The sequence below is a fragment of the Silene latifolia genome, chromosome 9 (assembly GCF_048544455.1).
Source record: "Silene latifolia isolate original U9 population chromosome 9, ASM4854445v1, whole genome shotgun sequence".
In the NCBI taxonomy this organism is placed as follows: Eukaryota; Viridiplantae; Streptophyta; class Magnoliopsida; order Caryophyllales; family Caryophyllaceae; genus Silene; species Silene latifolia.
In genome coordinates this window covers 180,320,146-180,347,237 of record NC_133534.1, presented here as the reverse complement: position 1 = coordinate 180,347,237, position 27,092 = coordinate 180,320,146, and the positions used below count along the sequence as shown (strand labels likewise).

The 27,092-nt window shown below is 33.9% G+C and overlaps 1 protein-coding gene across 1 annotated transcript; it reads right to left on the bottom strand.

The window, feature by feature from the left end:
* Window positions 1-1,814: 1,814 nt before the first annotated feature.
* Window positions 1,815-26,106, bottom strand: LOC141601948 (uncharacterized). Its single transcript, XM_074422255.1, has 7 exons — window positions 25,500-26,106; window positions 24,899-25,123; window positions 24,087-24,542; window positions 22,997-23,735; window positions 22,130-22,856; window positions 2,129-3,010; window positions 1,815-2,042 (listed from the first exon to the last, which is right to left on the bottom strand). Exons 1-7 carry the CDS (start codon window positions 26,104-26,106, stop codon window positions 1,815-1,817), a joined length of 3,864 nt encoding a protein of 1,287 aa, XP_074278356.1.
* Window positions 26,107-27,092: the final 986 nt, after the last annotated feature.

Here is a 27,092-nt window from a genome sequence, read left to right as displayed (position 1 = left end):
AAACATTGTGCACCTGCTCAAGAGATAGTGGTAAAGACAGCCACTAAGCTACGTGTAACACCCCGAAAAACAAGCAGACAGCTCAAAATAGCTCTTTTTATTAACAATAAACAACATCGGAATTATAGGGCGTCACCGCCATATTTCCCCTCCAGAAATACAAGGCTTATACCATAAAACAAATAAATAAACAATTAAAGTTAAAAACTAATAACTCTATTTACTAATTATACATCTTATTCTTCTTATCTTCTATATGAATTTCCTCACACTTGGCCTTCCCCGATACTGTACCTGAAAAAGAGTGAAAGTAACGGAATCAGCCAACCACAGGCTGAGTATGACCCGAGTTCCCTCCATCAGCCTTATGTCATTCCCTTTATTCAAAGAATTCTTCTTATTACCATATGACCCAATAAAACAACTTACCATAATACAATATTCACTGACAGGGACCAACCCGGTATCCCAAAAACATTATATGACTACCATACCAACAAGATATATATTCATATGACACTAATGCCGGTATACCATTATCGAAGAGAGAGCATTACGGAGTAAAAACTCCCATCGGGTCTAAGACCCACCTCCATGTACACAAGATAATAATAATTTCCCATAGGCCAACGCCCCTCAGTTTATATATATAGAGCCAACGCTCTTAGGGCCAACGCCCCTCAGTTTATACGTGGAACCAACGCTCCTGGAGCTACCGCCTATGGGGCCAATGCCCCTTCTATGTACACAAGTTATATAATAATGTCATCTCAATCCAATAATCGTATCTCGAATGCTTTAATTGGACAATTATGCAATATGACAACATCAACCTTATCACAGCCAAATATTCATAAGACGGTAACTAATATAACATGTGAGCAGTATAACATTCATAAGATGAAATTAACAATAAAAGTTAAGAACCAAATATTTCTAATCTCTTATTTTAAGGTAAACAATTAATTATATCGACGAAGGGCCCCGAAATCATACCGATATATATATATATATATATATATATATATATATATATATATATATATATATATATATATATATATATATATATAAATTGGTTGTTGTGAGTAACGATCGGGATGCCAACTAATGCGTTTCTTTCCTATTTTATCTTTTTGGGCGTCTTGTGCAAACCCAATTCCCTTATGTAGTCTTAAATTTTAATGGGTAAGGTATTAGTATAGGTGAGCATTCCTTGGGCATACGTGGAGTATTTTGAGTAATTTTCTTTTTTTTTCATAATTATCTATTAAAGTAGTAAAACCAAATGTCGTAACGAGTCCTGACTCATATACTCTTAGTAAATTACTAAAGTGGAGCCGTTTCGTTATTCATAAAAATATACGAGTCTAGTCTATAAAGTCTCTAATGGTTCTATTGCAAAAATAAATCTTATTTTTTTGGAGATATTAAACTACGTCACCTACCCAAGAGCCAGAATCTCATAAGGACCTATGAATTTCTTACTCAACTTCCCCCTCTTGCCAAATCCCATAACGCCCCGCATATGTGACACTTTCAAGAGAATCTTGTCACCCACTGCAAACTCTATGTCTTTACGATGTAGATCTTCATAACTCTTTTTCCAATCGTGAGCTGCTTTCATCTTATGTCAAATCAAGTGAACTTGCTAAAATAAATCTTGTACCATTCGTGGTCCCAAAAACACAACTTCAGCGCTAACATCCCAACACACCGGACACCTACACTTTCTCCCGTACAAGGCCTCAAAAGGTGCTATCTCTATGCTTGTGTGATAGCTGTTGTTGTATAAAAACTCTATCAGATCAAGTCTATCCTCCCATCTCCCACCAAACTCCATAGCATAAGCTCGCGAGATATCCACTAAAGTCTTGATAGTCCTTTATGTTTGGCCATCTGTCGCAGCATGAAATGCCATACTCATCTTTAAGATAGTCCCCATTAATTCCTGCAAATCTTGCCAAAACCGTGATATAAACCTCGCATCTTGATCCGACACGATATCCTTTGGTAACCCGTGTAACCGTACCACATGCTTTCTGTACCCAAGAGCCAACTGAATCTTACTCCAAGTATCTTTCATTGGAATAAAATGAGCTGACTTTGTCAAACGGTCGACGATAACCCAAATCATATTGTTACACTGCTGAGTCCTTAGTAACCCCACGATGTAATCCATAAAAACTGATTCCCATTTCCAGTCTGGTACCTCAAGTGACTGAATCTTACTATGTGGTCTCCGTTGCTCTCCCTTTACCTTCTGGCAAGTCAAACACCTAGCCACGAACTCGGTAACATCTTTCCTCATACCGAGCCACCAAAACATCTTATTCAAGTTATTATAGAGCTTATCACCACCCGGATGTACTGAATAAGGAGTGCAATGAGCCTTCATTATGATCGACTTCTTTAAGTCAATGTCACTAAGTACACACCATGTCCCATCAAAGCGAACACTCCCATCTGTATGGATAGAAAATATCGAAACTGTGCCATCTCCTACCCTTATCTTCCATTTCTGAACCTTAGGATCAAGCTCCTGTATTCTCTTTATGTCATCATATAGTTCAGGCTCAATAGTCAAATCACTGATGGCATCTCCCTTGCGAATCATATGAATCCCCATCTTACTCATCTCATCCCTCAGTTTCATCAGTGACATGACCGTGCATAGCGAGTGCACACTCTTCATACTCAAAACATCTGCAACCACATTGACCTTTCCCTCGTGAAAGGCGATCTCTATATCATAGTCCCCAATGAGCTCTATCCACCATCTCTGACACATGTTCAATTCCTTCTGAGTGTAGATATACTTCAAACTCTTGTGATCCGAAAACACATTATAGGCTGCCCCGTACAGATAGAGCCTCCAAATCTTTAGAGCAAATACAACCGCACCCAGCTGTAGATCATGAGTAGGATAGTTATCCTCATACGGCTTCAACTGCCTTGAAGCATAGGCAAAGACCTTCCCATTCGGCATCAAAACACAATCCAACCCATTCTTCGAAGCATCGGTATAAACCTCAAAGTTCTCACTTCCCTCAGGTAAAGTCAGGATGGGAGCTGTCGTCAAACGCTTCTTTAATGTTTGGAACGCCGTCTCACAAATCTCATCCCAATGACATCTGGTCTCTTTTCTCATCCAACTGTTATAGGTCTAGCGATCTTAGAGAAATCTTTCACGAACCTCCTGTAGTAGCCAGCTAAACCCAAGAAACTCCATATCTCAGCAACATTCTTCGGTGCTTCCCAGTTTGACACCGCAGCGATCTTACTAGGATCCACCGATACACCATCTTTAGAAATCACATGACCCAGAAAAGCCACTCTTTCAAACCAGAACTCACACTTGGATAACTTAGCATATAACTGATTATCTCGCAAGGTTTGCAGTACCAACCTCAGGTGCTCCTCGTGTTCTTTCTTAGTCGTATAATAGACCAAAATGTCATCAATGAAAACCACCATAAACCTATCCAGAAATGGGCTGAAGATTATGTTCATAAGATCCATAAATACTATCGGTGCATTAGTCAACCCGAAAGGCATCACCACATACTCCTAGTGACCATACCACGACCGGAAAGCTGTCTTAGGAATATCCTCATCTTCAATCCTCAGCTGGTGATAACCTGGTCTCAGATAAATCTTGGAGAACACCCTAGCTCCACTCAACTTGTCAAAATGATCATCAATCCTCGGTAAAGGATACATGTTCTTCACGGTAACATGGTTTAGCTCTCTGTAATCGATGCACAACCTCATACTACTATCCTTCTTTTTTCACAAACATAACTGCTGTAGATACCCGATATCTGTTGAATCCCCAATAAACAGTCGATGATTATCGGACTACAACATGCTTAGGAATCGCTACGTTTGATCGACAGTTTATATAACTACGCGTTGGAAAACTCAAAAAATGATTTCGGAAAAAAAAAAACCATTTTCAAAACATTTCAAAAATATCTGGAGTGTTTTATGTAATTTTCTAAAATCCCTATTAAACTTATTTAATAGATTTTATAAATTAGTCATAATTTATAATCATCTGGATCTAGTTGCATGCAAGATGTTTTAATCAAAAATAAGGAGAAAACGATTTTCTTGCATATGTTTGTGACGGATTTAAGGCACTAGATTTGGACTCCTTCCAAATCTATATCTTGAGCTAAATAAGATATTGGGCGATCCTCCAAAACCTTCAAGTATTCATTATGGAATACCTCCTATTAGTTGCACCAAAACTATCCCTCAATACTATTAATCTTATTAACTAGATTATATTAATAATGAACCTTAAATTTTAATCTAATAAAATTAATACACATTTAGTAATATTTGATATTAGATCTATGAACAAATTATGATGCATTAAACTATTTTGTAGAGAGAAAAGAGAGGATTTGAGCATGAGTGTCATCATTCAAAATGAGAACGATTCTCTAGTTGGTCTTAAGGGGGGCAACCGGTTTTTGACCATAGGGCAGGGTGAGGGATTTCTTTTTTCTTAATTTAATTGCATGCTTGTCTAGCTAGTTGACTAGATTAAGGCTATGCAATCATGTTGTCCTTAAGCATGCAAGTGAATAAAATAAGAACAAAACTAATCACCCTACAACACCCCTAAAATCGGTTTTTTCATATAAAATGGACTCCATTTTAACTTTATAATTTGTCATTTGTAATTTGTGTGATATGTGACATGTAACATGTCATTAGGCATAAGAATGCATATTTAACAAATTAAATATCATTTTATATTAAATAAATTACAATTAACAAATTAACAAGTAATTCACAATTACATGTGTATAAAATGGGTCACATTAAGTCTAGTTAATATATTCTACAACATTTTGTAATTATAATTAACTAACTACTCTTATCTCAAATGTTTCATAAACATTAATCAATTTTAGTAATAAACATATTAATTACTAAATTTAATCTTATTTAATCAAATTACAATAAGATATAAAACTCTCTCTCTTACAAATAAAATTTGTTCAATTTAAGGATTTAATCAATTTGTATCATCATACAATCGATTAACTTTACAATTGAGGGAATCATCCTTTAGGTGTGACCTTAAGGGATCAACTGACCACCACCGTCAAACAACAGTAATGTCAAACTCTAGTTAGCCAATCATTACCAATTAATGTTGATCAGTTGTCTTATATAAATGAATCATCCCTATACCTATTCTTATCATGAGTTTCAATAACGTGATCGCACTATTGTTGAGGACACATACTCCAACAATCTCCCACTTGTCCGAGATAAGTGTGCGTCACCAATTCTCTTGCCCTATTACAATCTCCCACTCAATGCAAGGTGTCTTGCAGGTCGTACTTGCATTTGATCATATCTAGAGTGGTTTCCTCGATCTGGAGAGTAACTGTCTGACCATAATTATCTACCGTAGATACTTTCCGAGCGTGGCCACGCATTTTCAGTTCACTACTCCTCGAGTGGCCTTGAGATTTCAAATAACCCTGACAAGGGGTGAACAATTCCTATCGCACTATTCCCTTTGTACACCCATAATTCATCATGACCCAAAAGATGCACACTCACCCCTTATGACAGAATGGCTTGGGTCAAAAATCAAAGTCAATCTGTGTCGACTTGGGCGAACAATCTCTAGTCAAAGAATCGACTCAAAAGAATACTATAGTAGCTGTCGCCACGACCAGGCTATATAAAATTGCCAGAACTCTATAAGTTGTCACTGCCCAACAGAGTGTCCCATACAGTCTGCCTATATGATCGACTAGTCATCTCTTATGACTCTATGACACTTGAACTTGCCATCAATCGACTCACACTCTAGCCACTAGGAGACGTCACCTCATATAAGTGACTAGGGGTGAATACTATGTCAATCCAGTTCACTTTAATAGCGTTCAACATTGTCTCTACAACCTATTTGGAAAAACAAAGCATTAAAGAAAAGAGTTATGAATAAAACTCAAACGATGAGTGCATTATCACATATGTAAAATTGATACAATATCAATTACTACATAATCTATAACCCGTATTTAATTTTGTATATGGTTGTAAATTTCAACTGAATTGAAAGGACATGACTTGTCATGTTAAGCCCTTGAGAAGGATTTGGTTAATAAGTCTTAGCAACACTTTGCACTTAACTAACTTTACTATATACTTTTTCCCTTTGTTATGTATAATCTTTATTATAAAACGTTTTAGTACGTATCTAGATCCAATCTGGACATAGGCTCTCTTGCCTTAGAATAGCTCCCACTGTCCTCACAGTGAGTAGTAATAGGACCTTCGATTATTGGAACGAACTACCATAGTTCCTCCAATTCACAAAACCGAATCTTAATATCATCCCTTCCTTCTTGAATATCTCATTATTGCAAGTGTACTCAATTTCCGTTGTGTGTATCTCATTGTTCAACGGCCTAGGACTATTCTAGCCAAGATGGTTCTCCAACCATCCTTATGTATTTAGAATATGGTTTTTGTGTAACTCCTTGCACATAAATCCATCCCATTTCTAAATGCTTAGCTTCATATCTTTAGTACTTCCTGAGTACTAACTAATGAACTATGTGACTATATAGAGACTTCTCTCAAGGATTCAATTTATAACTTCTCGTCATATTCCAAGTATATGAGGTTTAAGAATGGTAATACATCTTAGCATAATGAATTAATCCCGCAGCGGAAGCAAATGGATTCAATTTCTTCATGTTCCATACTTTGGAACTTGTCAAGATTCTTATTAACATAAGAATATTAACTTTATGCTAATATCCATCGAACTGGATATCTTAGAGATGTATTATTCTTCTCCTAAGTCTTTCATCACTCACAGTGATCAATATGTCATTCACATATAAGACTAATAGTACCACCCTACTCCCACTAAACTTCATGTATAAACAAAACTACTCGACAAATCGAGAAAGGTTTATAACATGACTGAAACATACCATTCAACTCCTTGACTTCTACTTAAGATTTCTTCTTAAGTTCGTATCCTACCTTAGGATAGTTGCGATTTACAAAACTCATGCAAGATGATTTTAAAATCCAACAGTATTCGGATATTAAATCGGATAGTTGCGATTTACAAAAACTCATGCAAGATGATTTTAAAACCCAACTATATCAAATCATATCCGAATACAATGAAGCGTTGTTGTTGCGTGCAAAGCCCTTTGCCACCAACCAACTAAAGCTTAATAGACATTTTCATGTTTATGCTCATTTTGGACTTTTTCGGAGTTGAAACTAGATAAAGCATCGTAATAAGTTACAGGTTTGTTACTTTCAAGAATAACATGACTTCTGTCCACTTTAGGTTTCGAAGAAATAATAACTGATTTTGACCAAGAAGGAACATCTTCCTATGTCTTATTCTCAGTTTGTAGCTCTTGAACATTTTCTTCCACTCTGTCTTTAAGAAATAATCCTCTTTTCTTTAACAGGCAGCACCACGAGCCACAAACCCTTTGTTCTCGTGATCATGTAGGAAGAGAGAGCACATGTTTACTATCGAAAAAAGCTACAATTTAGGTACCATTCCTAACCATATCTCATATGAAAGGTAGATGATTGCTTTAACCATGTTTTATATTAGTGGAAAATTTAAATGCCAGGCAACTTTTATAACAGAAACTATCTCCAACTACAACGTAAAGATTCAACCATATCGTAATGAAAGTGAACTTGCGATACCATATAACACTCCTTTTGGTGCAGATAAAAGTCATCACTGTATTGTTCCCCATTTTAACAAAGTACTAATACTTTGGTTTTATAATCCGTCGGTTTTGATACCCTTTTTAAACATTCATTGAACTTATTCAAAGAATTTCTCTTCTTACCTCATTAAGTAGATACCAAGTATCTACCTAGTTCGTTGGTAAAAGAGATGAAGAAGTAATAACGTTTTGAAATTGTATTCGACCATGCACTTCAAAGTGTAAATAGGACGGATATCTTGCTCTATTCATAATCATTTTCCAGAAAAAGTCATGAACTAACTTGCTTTGAATACAACATTCGTATACACCAAAAGATTCCCAATCAAATGGTTTGGGAGACTAGTCAAAACTAGTTTCTAAATGTGATTTTCAATTTAGAATTGAGAAATGATTTGGGGTCACCAACTTGAGTCTTGTATATATGACATTTTATTCCTAGTTTGAATATAATTACCTTGATTTGTGTAGTCTCACCATAAAACTCGAGTCTTGTATATATGACATTTTATTCCTAGTTTGAATATAATTACCTTGATTTGTATGGTCTCACCATAAACTTAATCGTGGTATGTAAGGGCACAACGCTTATTTTAATTATATAATAGTGAAACCCCTTTGTTTTTGGGTTTTTTAACAGGATTAATCCATCCTATGTCTCCCCTTCTCAAGTTACCCCATCCTATGCTTTATCCCATATTAATCTTATCTTTCCACTCATTTTTCTCATATTACCCCATTGAAAGGGCAACCTGTTCAATAGGTTAGTCTTATTATTTAGCTATTTAAAAACCCATTTATTTCACTTAATCTTTCTAATTTCACTTCACCTATTTTTTTCATCTCCATTACTCAATTAATTGTATTATGCGTCTTCATCTCCATCCTGCATTTTCTTCATCATCTCAATTCTTTCTGGGTTGTTTGCCATTGACATTGATTCTTCACTTTTCCTTTCAAATACCTCCATTTGGTCAACCGAACGTCGTCTGAACAGCGCACACGCCTCTTATTTTTGTCCGAATTAGGAATTAGGAATTAAGATTGGATTGTCTCCCTCTACCACCCGCCGTCTACTTACCATCCTCAAACACCACAACCGCTGCTCTCCACTCTTACGCCTTGCCCTCACCATTACCGTACCGTCGCACACCAGGCCACCATAATCTCCGCCGTCTTATTCACACCAGTATATTGGTGGAAATCTGGGAAATTTCAACTTCATATTGTGCGGGATATATGATTATTCATATTGTGACCAACCAAATTCTACTTCTTATTGGTGATAATTTGTGAAATATTCTTCTATTTGATTTGATTGCATAAACGTAAACTGAGTATTATGCTTGTTTGTATATGATAGGAGCAAGTATTAGCATTTAATGTGTAAATATTGTAAGCTAGTGAGATAAGGAGAACAATTTGCATATTTGATTAATTAGAACAAATTTGAGAAAAAATAAAGGAAGAAACTCATAAAGAAGAAAGATGAAGAAGGTTAATGGAGAAATAAGAAGGAGAGGTATTAAAACAAGGAAACCTGTTGACAAATAGGTTTCACCTGTTATAGCCGGTAAATATTAGGTCTGGTCTAATATGAGATAAATGAGTGGAATGATAAGATTAATATGAGATAAAACATAGGATGGGGTAATTTGAGAAGGGGAGGAATAAGATGGATTAATCCCGTTAAATAACCCTTTGTTTTTATACAAAAACTTGAATTATATTCTTATTTAGAGTTAGTGTACATCATAACAATTATTGAGGTACATTTCTAAATACAAAACTAAAATTAGTACGCTACAACATTCATATGTTCATGGATGAAATGACAACTACCCTAGTTCCATTCATGCAAATTTCTAAACTTATTTTTGCTAGTCGTCACACGATAATGCCAAATATCATGACGAAATTCACAAATTTGTACCAAATACTCATGATGTGGTATTTGGCAAGAATGCAATGTCAATGTCATAGATTTTCAAGAAGGAATATGTTGGAGTCACACGACCAACTTCTTTGATCTTTACTTATTGGGGTTTGTCTCTATTTTAGTGTCTAACACTTTCTCTTTCGAGCCTAGTTCTATCATTAACAATTGAGATAGGTACTTACTCCTTATTGCTCCCACTGACTTCAAGAATTTCTACTTGATGAAGACTTATCTTCATTTAAATTCCTAGTTAATCCTTCACAAGGGTTAACTTTATTGTGGTATTTGGTCAATCAAAATTTCTAACAAATTAATTTACCAATTTAACATTGTCATGTTCTTAACAACTTAAGTGCTTGATGACAAGTGTTTAGGTTGAGCAATAAGACTTTTGAACCGTGGATGCATAGAAGATATTATCAAAACATACTTTAATTAATCATCACTTCTAATCATACTTCTTCATAAGAAATTATATATAGGTATGTAAGGAATTTAAGATGTTAATCTTATATTTGCATTGGACATACGTACAATTCCTATCGAGTTCTATGGAATAGAACGATTCCTATGGAGCTAGTCCACAACCTATGATACGGTTCATTTTAGAAAGAGATTCTTTATCGTTAGCAATAGTGGTTTAGCGGAGACTCGTGTTACAATCGAATAATATCGCATTTGAGATAGGAGTAATGAAATAGAACAACATAACACAACGAAATAGTGGGAAAAGAAACATTCGTCGTTATAATTTAAAACATTTTAACATGTTTTAGCATTTATATAATGACCTCCACCCAATTATATAAATGATTCCGAGATCCATCTTTACACAAACATGGGAATGGAAAACCGATATATCCCAAACTTGCATAAATTTGGTTAATTAACTCTTTAATTGATTCTACCTTAGAACTCTCGGTCGATGAATTTCATAAATTTCATCTCTAGCCCCGGAACATAAGACTAATCTTTATATCCTGTTGAGTCCAACCAAATTTCGCGTGTAATAACGGCTTATTACCCCACTTACCCAATGAAAAATGAAAGTACCCCGGGAAACTGAATCTACCCCAAATGTCAAAGGGATTCGTGAGTCCTACTATTTGGAAAGGCTAATCTCAATTTTAAATATGTGAGAAGTCTTATCGATTTATTATCTATCACTTTTATGTGAACTAAATTAGTGAACTAACGATAATTATAATCGACACGGTCGAAAAGATAATATATATAAAAATGCAGGTGATGTTAATGACGATTTGGCAATGCATGCTACATATAAAGAAAAATGCAAAACAATAAATAAATTTCCTAGTATGGCCTTTCCTAAAATAGAAAATCTATTACAAATTAAGAAACCAACTCCTTTGGTCCCTAGAATCTTCATATGGCACGCTTCCAAGAAAACTCCGTCTTGTCGAAACATCTTCCGAATGGCACCATATTGAAGGAACTCCGGAATTACAAATAATAATTAAATACATAGCTATTCCTATTATACATTTGTAATATGAAAAACTACTAAAAAAATAAAAAAAAAATAAGTGATACGAGATCACAATAATTTTACAACCGAATCGGTAATCCCTTACATTACGGGTAATACCGATCAAAACTAAGGCCATACTAAGATAAAATTACATGATTAAAAATTATATAAATAAAATATGACATTCATCAATAAAAAATGCAGCATAAATATATGTGTCTAACCTGCGAAATTAATATGCCAAATCGCCCTACTGAAACTTTATATCTTATATAATCCGATTTTATGGAAATGCGTGATAATAACTTATTAAAATCACAATTCAATACTTAAATCAAATTTAAGCCCAAGTTAATTATCCTAACCTTCATAGGACTCAAAAATTAGTCTTTATACAATTTTTGACAATAATTCAACTTGGTTTTCTATTATTGCTTATTAAACTTCTCTTAATCATAACAATTATGAAATAATTCCCAATAAATCATAAAAAAATTGAAAAATTTCGAAATAACAATATTTTAAATTCTGTAATATTACCAAGATTCCAAAAACTCAATAAAATTTGCCCACAAATTATTTGTAATTTACTTCATTAATAAATCGTATAAATCATAATTTTTACCATTTAATTCAAAATTAAACATAAAAATTATAGAATAATCAAAATCAAAATTTTGAACATTCTTAAATAATTTCCAGAACCTGGAAATGGCAAAATTTCAAACAAAAATTTCGAATTTCTTTTAATGACTAATAAAGTTGCCCTTTTATCGATTTTATCACATAAAAATCAATAAACATACCAAATCAATCAAAATTAACCATGCAACTTTATATCTGATGTCCATATCATATATACAACATTAGGGAAAAATTTCAGGCCATAAAATTCATGTTAGCTATTTTTGCTAAAAATAGTCACCATTTATATCATTTTAACCATTAAAATTATAAATCATGCATAATAAATCACATTTATCTCAAATTTTACAAAAAATTTTTAAAATATGCATGTGATATCATATTAAAATTTCATGGCATGTTTCGAAGTTTAACTAGTGTTAGTCATTTAACCTCCATTTATACCATTTTTATCACATTAAAATCATAAAACATGCAAAACTAATCATAATGATCCGAAATTTTACATACAATATGCAAAATATACATGTGAGGTCATACTAAAAAATCACGGCTAGTAGTGAAGTTTAACTATTTTTAGTAAATAAAAGTTTATTTTATTCATTAAAATGTGATTATTTTACTAAAAGTCATAAAACTAGGCAATAATCATCCATAAATCATCAAAATGACCTAAAAACATTCTAGGACAAGAATGTATAACATGCAAAATGTTTCGTGATTTATCATTATAAATCTAAAATTTTAGTTTTTATTTTGTTATCAAATAACTCATAAAAAACAATAAAAATAATGTGCATGCAACGCCAAAGCTCTGGTACCAATTGTAAGTTTCTAAAACCCCTATTAAACTTATTTAATAGATTTTATAAATTACTCATAAATTATAATCATATGGATCTAGTTGCATGCAAGATGTTTTAATCAAAAATAAGGAGAAAACGATTTTCTTACATATGTTTGTGACAGATTTAGTGTTGAAAAATGTGTCCTCAACAATAGTGCGATCACATGATTTAATATCATAATTAAATCTCATATCAAGAATACGTAAGGGATGATTCATTTATATAGTCAACTGATCAACATTAATCGGTAACGATTGGCTTGCTAGAGTTTGACGTTTCATCGTCGTGAGGGGACGGTGGTGGTCACTTGATCCCTTAAGGTCACACCTAAAGGATGATGCCCTTATCTGTAAAGTTGATTAATTGTATGACGATACAAGTTAATCAATTCCTTAAAATTGAACAATTCATTTGTGAGAGAGAATATATTTATCTTATTGTAATGAGATTAAATAAGATTTATTTTAGTAATAAAAATGTTTTATTACTAAAATTGTTTATTGTTTGAGAAACAATAGAGATAAGAATGAATGGTTGATTATAATTACAAGATGTTGTGAATTATAATTAAATGACCCATTTTATTTATGTGATCATGTATCACTAGTCAATTTGTTGAATGTAATTTAATTTATTTATAAAATGATATTTATGTGATAAATATGCATTAAATTAATTAATAACATGTAAAATACTACATGTGACATATTGTGTGACAAATGACAAATTGACAAAATAAAATGGTAGTCCATTTTGTGATAAATGGACCGAAATATTGGGTAGTGTTGGGTGTTAGGATGATGTTATTTTATTAGTAGAATTAGACATCATGATGGCTAGCAAAGACTAGCTTACATACCTATTGTGTTCTGAAGAGAAAAAGTGAAAAGCAAGATGCCAATTTTTCCTCTTTTCCTTTGTTCCCACCGGTTGCTCTACTCTCTAATAAGAGAGTTTTTGTTCTCTTATTACACACACTACATACTCATTCATTCATCACATGCAAAATGCTTATGCATTATTCTCTCTACTCCTTAATCTTTCTCTAAAATATGAGAAGATTCAATCTAAATTATTCTTAAAGATTACTAATATTATTAGTGTAATATATAAGTATTAGTAATCAGTTTTAAGGTAGACTACTAAACAAATATCTAGCACATATTATTTAGTAGAGATAAGGAATAATCTTGGGTGCAATCAAGAGGACTGGCTTCTATACTTGGAGTCTTTGGAGGATCATCTTAATACTCATCATAGCTCAAGAACAAGTGAAGGTAGGAGACCTTACTTGTGCCCACAAAACCAAAATTAACAATGTAAGGGACATTGTTTTCTTATAAATCTCTTATTTTGTTATGCATGCACTAGATCTAAAAAAACAAATAATTAAGAAGTTAATTAGTTCATTATTAGAGGAGTCTAATAATAGGTAAACAATCCTAAGAAGTGGTATCAGAGCATAGGATGTTGCATGCAAATCGTTTATTGTTTTTACGATGTTATAAGATGACTAAAATAAAACCGAAAATTTGAGTTTTATGAAGATAAAGCCACGAAATTTTTTTGCATGTTATATATTCTGGTCCTAAAATTTTTTTAGGTCATTTGTATGATTTTTGGAAATTTATTGCTCATTTTAATGATTTTTAGTGATTTTATTACATTTTTATGATTAAAATAAACTTTTATTCACTAAAATAAGTTAACCTTCACTACTGGCTGTGGTATTTTAGTATAACCTCACGTGAATATTTTATATATTGCATGTAAAATATCATATTAATGTGATTAATATTTCATGATTTATGAATTTTTTAATGTAAAAATGGCATAAATGGAGGTTAAAATGACTAAAACTGGTTAAACTTACTCTCTGATCTTAAAAATTTTATATGACCTCACATGCATATTTTACAAGTTTTTTTGTAAAATATCGTATTAATTGGATTAATATTGCATGATTTATAATTTTTATGAGATAAAAATGGATTAAAAGAGGTAAAATGGTTAAAAATAGTTAAATTTAGAATTAGGCTATGAAACTTTAATATGTTGTCACATGCATAATTTACAGAGTGTATGTAAATTTTGAGATTAAATGATTTTATTTAGCATGATTTATGAATTTTTAGTGTAAAAATGGCATAAATAGTGACTATTTTAGCATAAACAGCTAAAACGAATTTCATGGCATGAGAAAATTATTTTAGGTTGCATAAATATCCCACTTATCAGATCTAAGGTTGTAAAATTGATTGGATTGATTTTTGGATACTTTAGATGTTTTATGAGATAAAACCGATAAAATGCAACTACATTTTCTCAAAATTAATTCGAAAATTTTAACCATGATTTTTGACATTATGAGTGTCATGGAAATATTACAGAATGTTCAAAAATTTAAAATTCAAATTTTGAAATTATCTTAATTTAATTTGGATTTATTTCATATAAATGATGATTTTAAGGTCAAATATGAGCATAAAAATTAAATCAAGTTGAATTATTGTTAAAAATTGGATGATGACTAATTTTTGAGTCCTAAGAGTATTAGGATAATTAACTTGAGCTTAGATGTGATTTAAGTGTTAATTTGTGATTTTAAAAAGTTATTATTACGCATTTCCATAAAACCGGGTTATATAAACGATACAAGTTAAATAGGGCGATTTGGCACATAATTTGCCATGATAGATACATATTATAATGCTGCATATTTAAATTGTTGAATGTCTTTTATTTATATAATTTTGAATTATGTAATTTTATCTTAGTATGGCCTTAGTTTTAATCGATATTACCCGTAATGAAAGAGAATATTGATTCGGTTGTAATTTAATGTGATCTCGTATCACTTTTATTTTTATTAGCTTTTCCATTTTACAAATGTATAATAGGAATAGCTTTGTATTTTTATTATTATTCGTAATTATGGAGTATCTTCAAAGACGATGCCATTCGGAAAAGTGATCCAACGAAGATGGTGTTCTTGGGAAGCGTGCCACTTGAAGATTCAAAGGACCAAAGGAGTTGGTTTCCGAATATGTAATAGATTATTTGATTTTCTATTTTTAGGAAGGCCATACTAGGAATTTTTAATTATTGCTTTGCATTTCTTTTAATATGTTACATGCATTGCCAAATCGCCATAACAACACATGCATATCATATCGAGTCATCGACCGTGTCAATTATAATTATCTTAGTTCACCGAATTAGTTCACTTAAAATGTGATAGATAATAAATTGACATGACCTCTCGCTAAATTAATAATTGAGAATTAGCCTTACCAAATAGTAGAAACCACGAAACCCAATTTCATAAGGGAGTTAATCCGGCTTCACTGTAATACAAACCTTGTTACGTTGGGTAAGTGGGTAATAAAATGTTATTACATCGAAATTTGGATTGAGCTCAACAGAAGTATTCGTGACCGTAGCCGCATGTGTTCCGGGCTAAAGATGAAAATTAGAGTAATTTTTATCGACCGAGAGTTATAGAAGTAGAATCGATTAAGAGGTTAATCCACCGAGTTATACTAATAAGGGATGACTCGGCTCACCGTACCCGTATTAATATGAATTTGGATCTCGGAATCATTTATAATAGTTGGGTAGAGGTCACTATATAAATGCAATACTTTTTTACAAGTATTATTAAAACGATAGATCTTAATTATTTCCTTCATTTCCGTTTTTGTAGCTAATTATACGCAATGAATTCATCTAATACTCCTACACCAACCACCCTTAATTCATAGCTCCAATCATACGATGAAAAGCGCTCCGAGTATGGCAATGATACGATTAGAGAATTACGCGTTGGCATTGGTCAGGATGGAAATTTTTGCTTCTTTACCTTCTCCATACCACCCACTCCAATATTAATGCCCGCCACTTTGGTAAGAAAATCTTGTGAAGAAAATCTAAGTAAACTAAGGGCATCCTTGTTTGAAGAAACAACGAGAAATATTAAATTGAGTGGGAGTTCTAGCAAGAGTGTCCTTGCAAATGAAAGGAGTATTGGCATTGTTAAAGGGAAGGCAGAGATGGGTAAGAAACCCAAACCTGATAATGAATTGAAAATGGATAGTGAGACTACGACAACCAAGACCAAGAAGGGTGCCCAATCTTATGAAGAATGTCATTATTGTAATGTCATGAAATTGCCCCAAGTATTTGGGAGATATCAAAGTTGGACTTTTTACTCCAAGTGGGACTTGGAAATATGGAAAAGCTAAACAAGAGTGATATAAATCTCCGACAAGGAAATGGAGCTAGGGTAGCCGCCACTTCAAGAGGGACTTATCTACTTGTTTTTGCTAATAACTTTGAGTTATAATCAACATAATGGTGATTATGTACCCATTTTGTCTAAAACATTATTTCCATTTCTATGTTAGACATGAAAGGATTTGTATTTTGTTGAAAATAGACATGGCTGTGAGCCATGTCACTTATCTTTATGATATAAAAGTTTTAGACACTTCCAACTCAAGCAAAGATATCTTCATAAATACAATCTAAAAGACTCATAACTTTTAAACCAAATGAATTGTACATTTGGCTTTTTCGATTAGGTCACATAAATGAGAAACGCATCAAACGCTAGTGTCGACAAGAATTATTGGACCATTTGATTTTCAATCATATGGAATATGCCAATCTTGTCTCCTTCGCAAAATGATTTATACTTCCTTAATGGTAAAGGGACATGAATAAGTTATTTATTGGAACTAATACATGCCGATATATGTGTTCAAATAAGCATCATCGCAAGGGGAATTTATGACTACTTCGTCACTTTTACCAATGATTTAAGTAGATATGGGTATATTTACTTAATCAAAATTAAAGTGAAGCATTTGAGAAATTTGAGAAATTTCTAAATGACGTAGAGAACCAATTGAACAAAGTAATAAAGCATTACGATCCGATCGTAGTGGCAAAGATCTAAGTAATGAATTTTATTTATTAAATATGGATTATGACCTAGTGTCACTACCCATAAGATCAAACTAATATGACTCGGTTTGAGTTATTGAACTCAATTTTGGGAATTTGCAATCCAAAATGAACAAGTAATTCTAAACGGATGGTCAACCATGAGATACCTGAAATAGAGAGTCTATTTAACAAATCACATGGATCAGACACGCATATGACATGAATCAAACTGCCATGATAGAGATTGTATTTTTATGTGCTAACATGTCAATTTAGACAAACTTCCTAATACTCCACCATATATATGTTTGTAACTCACAAAGCTATCTCTCAAGAAAATAGATGTATTTCTGAGAGATAGAGTGGGAGTAGATTGGATCGTTACAAACATGTATTATAGTTGAAGTGTTACTTTGCGAAAGTAATGAAACTATAATCTATAAAGATAGAGTGGGAGTATAGCTCAGTGGGAGTTTAGCACACATGTCTTGTTGTTAAAATGTTGCTTTGCGAAAGCAATGGTATTATGACCTTGTCCTAAATCGACCTTGTTATATACGAGCCATAGCATTACAATCCGAAAATTGTTACTCAAGACTAAATTTACCTTAAAGTGAGGGTCTCTTTAAAGGTAAATAGAGCTTTAGAATACTCAAATGCATAAGATTGAAATAAAGATGATGATGAAGATAAATTATGTTAGGAATCGCCACATTTCATTTTGATGAATGATGGCAAATGATATTAAAAGTTCGCTTTTCTAAAATGGGAATTTAGAGAAGGATGTGTTTGGAACACAAAACCTTAGATGAAGATTTAAGAATCCTAACATATTATGCGTAGCCTTCTTAAGTGATCCTAGAATGGTCTTAAGCAAGCATTAAAGGATTACACTTTTCGTTCATGTGATAATAGTGAATGGTTTCATTCACATGATTGAAGAATCATGATTATACATGAAGTTAAGTGGGAGCCAGAATCATTTTCCCATGTCTTATATCTTGATAACATATTACTTATTGAGAATAATGTACCAATGCTCTCTTCTGTGAAAGAGTGATTGGGAGACTAGGAAAAGGTGTGATATATATTCTAGATTTTTTGAATCTATGAGAGAGAATATTGGTATAAAGTTGAGAGTCTTATGAGGATAAGATCTTTCATATCTGTTGTACATCAACAAGGTTGAATGGGTTATTCATGTTGATGGAAGTCGAATTACTATGATGGGGTCATAGTCGTTCACTGAACCTATTAAGTTGTTGATTACATGAAATCAATTTCTTGTGTTTCCGCCATTAGAATGATCATGTATGCCAACAGACGCACATGCCACGATGCGATATATGCCTAGAGCATGATAAGTCAATAACAATATAATTCCCATGAAATGTCTGATGAAAGCCTTAAAGAACATCCTTGAGATTCTTGAGAAGAATTAAGGATTCGTTCATATGTTTGGATGATGAACTAAGTTATGTGTTGAAGGGTTGCACAAACTTTAGTTTCCAAACCGAAAGGGATTTGTTGAAATCCTAGGATGTCTTATTGACTCAAGAGTAAGATACTAGAAAAGTGTTTTAGTTTCGCGCATTGCAAATTCTACAAAAGTAATCTAAGTAAATTGTGATAAAATGGTCAATGTAGGGATTAAGGGTGAATCCCTCTACAAATGACTGTATCACAAGTTATGCGATAACAGTGGGAGCATCTTTCAAGTTAAAGAGCCCAAGTCTAGTAAGAAGTCTAGACATATACTTAGATAAATTCATGTCATTAGAGATAACATTGAATAGAAGGAAATAACAATTGACAAAGTTGGAATATATGGATATAGGGTATATCCACTTGCCAAGCTTTTATTGTATTTTGACTAAGTGTAAGAGGTACACTAAAGATTATAAGATATGAAGTAGTAATAGTGTATTGACTATTCATATGTGATAATCGCATTTATCGTTTGAGTTTATTAAACTCACACGTTACTTTGTTATATCCAAATGGGTTGTGGAGACATAATGAACCCTATTAAAGTGAACTGGATTGACATGGTATTCGCCCCTAGTTACTTATATGAGGTTACGTCTCGAAGTGACGAGATTGTGATGCGATTGATGGCAAGTTCAAGTGCCATAGAGTCATATGGGATGACTAGTCGATCACATAGGCAGACTGTATGGGACACTCTGTCGGGCAGTGACCGCTTATTGAGTTCTGGTAATTCATAAAGCCTGGTCGTGGCGAGAGCTACTATAGTATTCTTGTGAGTCAATTCTTTTGACTAGAGACTATTCGCCCAAGTTGGCACAAATTTCTGATTAGCTTTGATTTATACTCCATGGCTGTCGTAAATGAAGTCAAACTGGGTATATTTTGGGTTATGATGAACTCTGGCTAGACGAAGGGAATAGTGCCATAGGAATTGTCCACCCCCTTGTCAGGGTTGTTTGAAATCTCAAGGCCACTCGAGGAGAAGTGAACTAGAAATGTGTGGCCACGCTCGGAAGGTATCTATGGTAGATAATTTCGGTCAGTCAGTTACTCTCCAGATCGAGGAAACCACTCAAGATATGATCAAGTGCAAGTACGACCTGCAAGACACCTTGCATTGAGTGGGAGATTGTAATAGGACAAGAGAATTGGTGACGCACACTTGTCTCGGACAAGTGGGAGATTGTTGGAAAATGTGTCCTCAACAATAGTGCGATCACATGATTTAATATCATAATTAAATCTCATATAAGGAATACGTAAGGGATGATTCATTAATATAGTCAACTGATCAACATTAACCGGTAACGATTGGCTTGCTAGGGTTTGACGTTACTGTCGTAGGACGGTGGTGGTCAGTTGATCCCTTAAGGTCACACCTAAAGGATGATGCCCTTATCTGTAAAGTTGATTAATTGTATGACGATACAAGTTAATCAATTCCTTAAAATTGAACAATTTATTTGTGAGAGAGAATATATTTATCTTATTGTAATGGGATTAAATAATATTTATTTTAGTAATAAAAATGCTTTATTACTAAAATTGTTTATTGTTTGAGAAACAATAGAGATAAGAATGAACGGTTGATTATAATTACAAGATGTTGTGAATTATAATTAAATGACCCATTTTATTTATGTGATCAAGTATCACTAGTCAATTTGTTGAATGTAATTTAATTAATTTATAAAATGATATTTATGTGATAAATATGTATTAAATTAATTAATAACATGTAAAATACTACACGTGACATATTGTGTGACAAATGACAAATTGACAAAATAAAATGGTAGTCCATTTTAAGATAAATGGACCGAAATATTGGGTAATGTAGGGTGTTAGGATGATGTTATTTTATTAGTAGAATTAGACATCATGATGGCTAACAAAGACTAGCTTACATACCTATTGTGTTCTGAAGAGAAAAAGTGAAAAGCAAGATGCCAATTTTGGCTCTTTTCCTTTGTTCCCACCGGTTGCTCTACTCTCTAATAAGAGAGTTTTTGTTCTCTTATTACACACACTACATACTCATTCATTCATCACATGCAAAAGGCTTATGCATTATTCACTCTACTCCTTAATCTTTCTCTAAAATATGAGAAGATTCAATCTAAATTGTTTATAAAGATTACTAATATTATTAGTGTAATATATGAGTATTAGTAATCAATTTTAAGGTAGACTACTAAAAAAATATCTAGCACATATTATTTAGTAGAGATAAGGGAAAATCTTGGGTGCAATCAAGAGGAGTGGCTTCTATACTTGGAGTCTTTGGAGGATCATCCTAATACTCATCATAGCTCTAGAACAAGTGAAGGTAGGAGACCTTACTTGTGCCCACAAAACCGAAATTAACAATGTAAGGGACATTGTTTTCTTATAAATCTCTTATTTTCTTATGCATGCGCTAGATCTAAAAAAACAACTAATTAAGAAGTTAATTAGTTCATTATTAGAGGAGTCTAATTATAGGTAAACAATCCTAACATTTAGGGCACTAGATTTAGACTCCTTCCAAATCTAGATCTTGATCTAAATAAGATACTAGTTTTAAACCCGTGCAAAATTGCACGGGTATGTATTTGGGCCAAGATGAATTTTTTTAATGTATATTTGTTTTTGCATTTTTATTGTAACTATCTAAATGGTCTAAATCAACGATGTACATAATTAATGTTTAAATTTGTTAAAAACATGTGTTGACATGCACTGGTTTATAAGGAAATAACGTAATATACTCTTGTAAATAAAAAATGCATACATAAAAAACTTTACATTCAGATAAAAGAAATATAATCTAATAATCAACTTTAACAAATGCAAGTTATTCTAAAAATTGAAAAATTTCATGATACACTACATTAGTAGTCATAGTAGAAGTACGCATATCTGAGTCACAAATTAAAATTTTCAAGCCTTCTTTTCGGGTGACCCTGAAAAGTGCGACATAAAGTTGGCCATGACTAAACACTGGTCTTGGAAGATAGATGCTGACCTGAGATAAAGACTGGCCTTGACTCTTGTTTATCGTCATTGCAAAACAAACAGCGATGGAGAATTGTCTTCTACTGAAATGTACCGGAAATCTACTGGTGTCCGATGGAGTAAGTGTTAGTCGAGCTATATGCACTATATCACCTTTATGACTACCAGTTAAGACAGTAAATCTTATCACGCGTGCCCCCAGATCAGTCACAATTAGTCTTGTGCCGTTACACAACCCACGTGATTGATCAATGTTTCGCAGAAGCATCACCATAGCACCGACCTTCAACTTCAACTGGTGATTCGGGAGTCCGACACATTTAATACTGTTGAGGAATTCAATAGAGTGAATGTCACCGTCACCTGTACCTCTGGCATCACTACACACCTCATCGGAGCTTAAATAAATTCTCTCATCCTTTTTAATAAGCGACAAAACATATTCATTTACTGATTCAACAATCTCGTGAGTAGGGGCCAGGATTGCCCTTTGTTGGAGATATTCCGGATTCCACAATTGTGCTAGCAGATCCGGATAAGTGACATCTACTAATGTCTTAATAGGATTCGTCACATCCTGAATTAGTAAGTCGGTTGGTAATTCTAGATCAACTTCTCCATCATTTTCACCGCCTGCTATACTATCTCCAATCTCCAAGAGCCATTCGGAGAATTTTCGTAACTCCTCAACATTGTCAGTTGAACTACCAACTTGTAATCGCATAATTTTGGTCAATCTAAGTACTTATAAGTGGTATACGTTTTAAATTATATAAATAGAGTACAACAAAAATAATTTAACTAAGACTCACATAAAACGGTAATATTGATATTTAAAGAAAGAAATATATATACCTTGCAGAAAGACCATAAATACGATGAACACAGGGATGCAGCCACAACATCTGCTCTACTTCCTTTTGAAACAACCGGTAATGTCTGTCTAAAATCACCCCCGAATACCACAACTTTCCCACCAAACGGCACTTCAGCATTTCCCACGTCCAAAACACGCATTACATCTTTTAAACTTTTATCAAGGGCCTCAAAGCAATGCCTATGAGTCATCGGTGCTTCATCCCATATTATGAGTTTAGCACGTATCAAAAGTTCAGCTAAATCACTGCCGGGCTTAATTCGGGAGCATATGGAATCCTCCGTTACATTAATGGAAATTCCAAACCTGGAATGAGCTGTTACACCACCTGGTATCAATGTTGCTGCAATTCCACTTGACGCAACAGCCACAACAATACTGCCCTTACTCCTGAAACAGGCACACAAAGCTCTCCAAAGGAAAGTTTTACCAGTTCCACCATATCCATAAACGAAGAACACCCCTCCTTTGTTATTTAAAGCAGCTTCCATCACTTCATTATACACCAACCTCTGCTCATCAGTCATTGAAGATAACTGAATCTTATGTTCTTCAATCAAGGACTGTCTATCGTACGACAACGCATCCATGACTAAACTATTTCGATGATGTGTCGTTGCAGACATGTCTGGGAACGGCATTCCCTCAAATCGACGAAGTGAACTACCATTTATTTGAAGAGAATTTTCAATATCAATAAGTGCATAATTTTGCAACTCTTCATCGGTAAGCTGTAAATCTGTGGTTAAAAAAGTTGCAATGTTATCTATGTGATTTTATATACTGCAGCAATCAATTCATAGAATAGATGAAAGTAAGAATGCGAAATATGAAGAATTGTTTTAAAGTTGTTCTAATTAAAGTAGCGGTAAATGTTTACTATTAAATGAAGACACACCTTGATTGTTAAGAATAATGCGTTGCCTATGAAGGATGTCGTCCGATAGCAGTTGCCAAGTTTCGTCTCAGACTCTGCTCGGCATAGACAAAGTGCCACAAAATAATAACGTCGCGAACAAATTTCTCAAGTAGAAGCCAGACCCCCAATCAGCTGCTTCGTTGATAGCTGCAATATACTCTCGATCATTACCAATTAATCCCAATGCATAACATGCTTCTCTAAATGTTGGATGAACAAACTGATTCACAGTCCTAATATCCTCAAAACATTTTGGTCCCTTAACGTGATTCAACATTACTCTCATGAAATACAATTCACCACATTGCGGGGGAATGTGAACCAACCTACCAATTGTAAATCCTTTTTTCCTAAGGCTGCATTGACGAAGTTTATTTTTCCAAACAAATTTGGTTGGAAATTCACAGTACAATAATTCTTTAGCAACCTGCATCTCTTCTACTGTCGAATTATTACAGCCCATCCAATTAAGAAATTGTGACACCCCGAGCGAAGTCTTTTCTACGACCTCATCAACCCAATCATCATCGTGGAATAAAATAGGTTGCTCATCCGGAAGATGATATTGTAGCCTTTCAACAGCAGGAGTTCTGTAGTGGATATCAAACCCAAAAATTCTCCAAGCGGCTTCACATGCAGAGAGATATGACAATCGTAAAACCTATTAATCTCATCAAATCGACTAGGGTCCTCCTCATTACGTCGTGTATAAGACGACTGCATGGTAACTCGATCAGAGCCCTTGTTAATGTACTTAAATAAGTACTTTATGGATCTAGATTGATTACACCATTCGACATTGATATGAGCCCGATATTTCAACAACAACTGAGAGTTATATGGAATGACAAAATCATTTCCCAGGGGCACATCATCTTTAATCACCGTAACTCCTTTCTTGCTTCTCTTGTATATAGGGTACCCATCACCCTCAACCGTTGTTCTCTCGATGCACGGCTTTGGGTAATATTTTGAGCACTTGCCTCCCACCATACACGGACATGAGGGCTTTGCTTTACCACACGGTCTATGAAGCATATACTCGCAAACAACACTATGTAAGACGAGATCTGTACTCGGATCAGGAATCTCCGCGGAAATGATTTTGTCGACATCTGCGGCTGTAGGAAATTTGTCCTCCCGATGTAGGAACAATACTATATGGGCATGAGGGAGTCCACGTTTTTGAAATTCAATAGTATACACGACTGCAAAAAACACGTTCATAAATGTCATTAGATTTTTCTACAGTAATGCTATGTCAGAAACGATATATTAAATTAAAAGATTAGCAATTGGTAGTACCTCCTCGCGCTCTTCCAAAAATATGTCGATCCGTTAAGTTCCTAATCAACTCATCGAGCTTCATTTTAAAGACGCGACAGACAATATCTGGACAATCCTCGGGTCGCAAGCCTCTTTTAGAAACAAATCGTACTATTTCCGGCCACTTTGGATTACAGGTGAAAGTGATGAATAAATCTGGATAACGAAACCACTTACAAATAGTCATGGTATCGAGGAAATTTGCTTTTTTCCAGTTGTCACCTCCGGGGAAAGAAGAAGGCACGATAAACCGAGTACCTGCCGAAGATGGCTCAACATCTCCTCTTCCAACAGCATTTGAGAGGTTCTTATAATTATCAACTCGAAGTCGATCTTGGTTAAGACGAATGAAATTGAGCCTATGCGATTCGACCAGCATATAAAAATCAACTAAAAATTGGTGGAATGCCTTACCAGATAATAAGATCGTTGGAAATTCAACATCTGGTGGTCTCTCTATAAGATGATAAGAAAACCACTCCCTACACGTTGTTTCTTCACGTGGTTGGTCACTCGTGCTAACACCAATAGAATAAGCACTATGTAGGATACCTGGCCTATACCCATCTTCTCCGGATGGAATTAACAAAGGATATTGTAAGGGGGTGTATAAAGGGTGCAACTCAGATATCCGTTGTAAACCACCGCACGACCTTCTCACAATAATATCTCGCTTCTCCATATGTGGACCAATATCCCCCTCAATTAAAGCCGCTACCTCTGAAACTGTTGGAAGATTGTAAGTTATTCCATCACTTGATCTCCTTGAAATAAGTTTGATACTCACTTCACTGTCTGTATTTACAGCCAGTCTATCCCTAACCTTCCTAAATGTCTTTGCAATTGTATTGTGAGAGTCAATCATATTTTCTAACAATCATATTAACTCGTCATTGAACCTTGATGGATCCCCTGGACTACAATTAAAAATAAAATTATTGCCTACGAAAAAAAATATTATACTCTACAAAAAAAAATTTATTACGGAAAGGAAATATATTTACCTAATGGCATTTTTTCGATTTTGAACTTCCTCTTCCATGTCATATATGTAAAGTTGACAGAACTTTGGCCTTGCATCTCCGGTCGGTACCAAAGTCCCTATCCGATGACAATTTTGACCTCCCATCCGAAACGTGTACGGTCTTTACCTTGATTGATGGAATGATCGATTTTACCGTCCATAGAAGTGAATGAGAACATCGAGTTATAAGCTCTAATGTTTTCTCTATAATGGTTGCTAAATCGATGCTGATCGATCAACAACGACTTTATAAGTTCAGGCGGCTGCTGTAGAAATGCGAGTTCAACTTTTCCATCAAAACAACAAAGTGAGAACTTAGGACGTCTTGTACCACGTCTTTTATCTTTTCTCTCATCAAACCACATCAACGCGTGACATTTCTCGCACTCATATTCTGCATCACCACAGTCCCAATAGCCTTCTCATGCTAAACAATTTTCAAAACAAAATTCATAAATTAAGAAATAAAAATTAGACTACAACAACAAAAGCATGTTGCAATTCAAATTAAAAAATAAAAAGTCATGATTGAACTAACCATCATTATTTAACGGCACAGAAGTATTTTGCTGAGTTCTTGAAGATTCTCCATGTGAATAAGATGCATTAAAAACACAACTATCGGATGATTGTTCAATTCGGTTTATGGACGGAATCACTTCACTGAAAGCTTCACCATATTCAGCACATAGATGTCTCACTAAGCGCTCAACAACATCGGTCGGACTACATATAAGTTCTACACAACGTTTTTTATAAAAATTAAGAATGTCACAAACATTAATACGTGTTAAATGTAAAAAATTAAATATAGATATATACCTGTG

Excerpts from the sequence above, each read along its gene's own strand:
- LOC141601948 (XM_074422255.1), bottom strand. The coding sequence starts at position 26,106 with ATGATTGACTCTCACAATACAATTGCAAAGACATTTAGGAAGGTTAGG. Across the intron at positions 25,124-25,499 it reads TGTTGAGCCATCTTCGGCAG|TCGTGTATACTATTGAATTT; the intron begins GTACTCGGTTTA and ends TGTTTTTTGCAG. Across the intron at positions 2,043-2,128 it reads AGTGTAACAATATGATTTGG|AAAGCATGTGGTACGGTTAC; the intron begins GTTATCGTCGAC and ends TCTTGGGTACAG.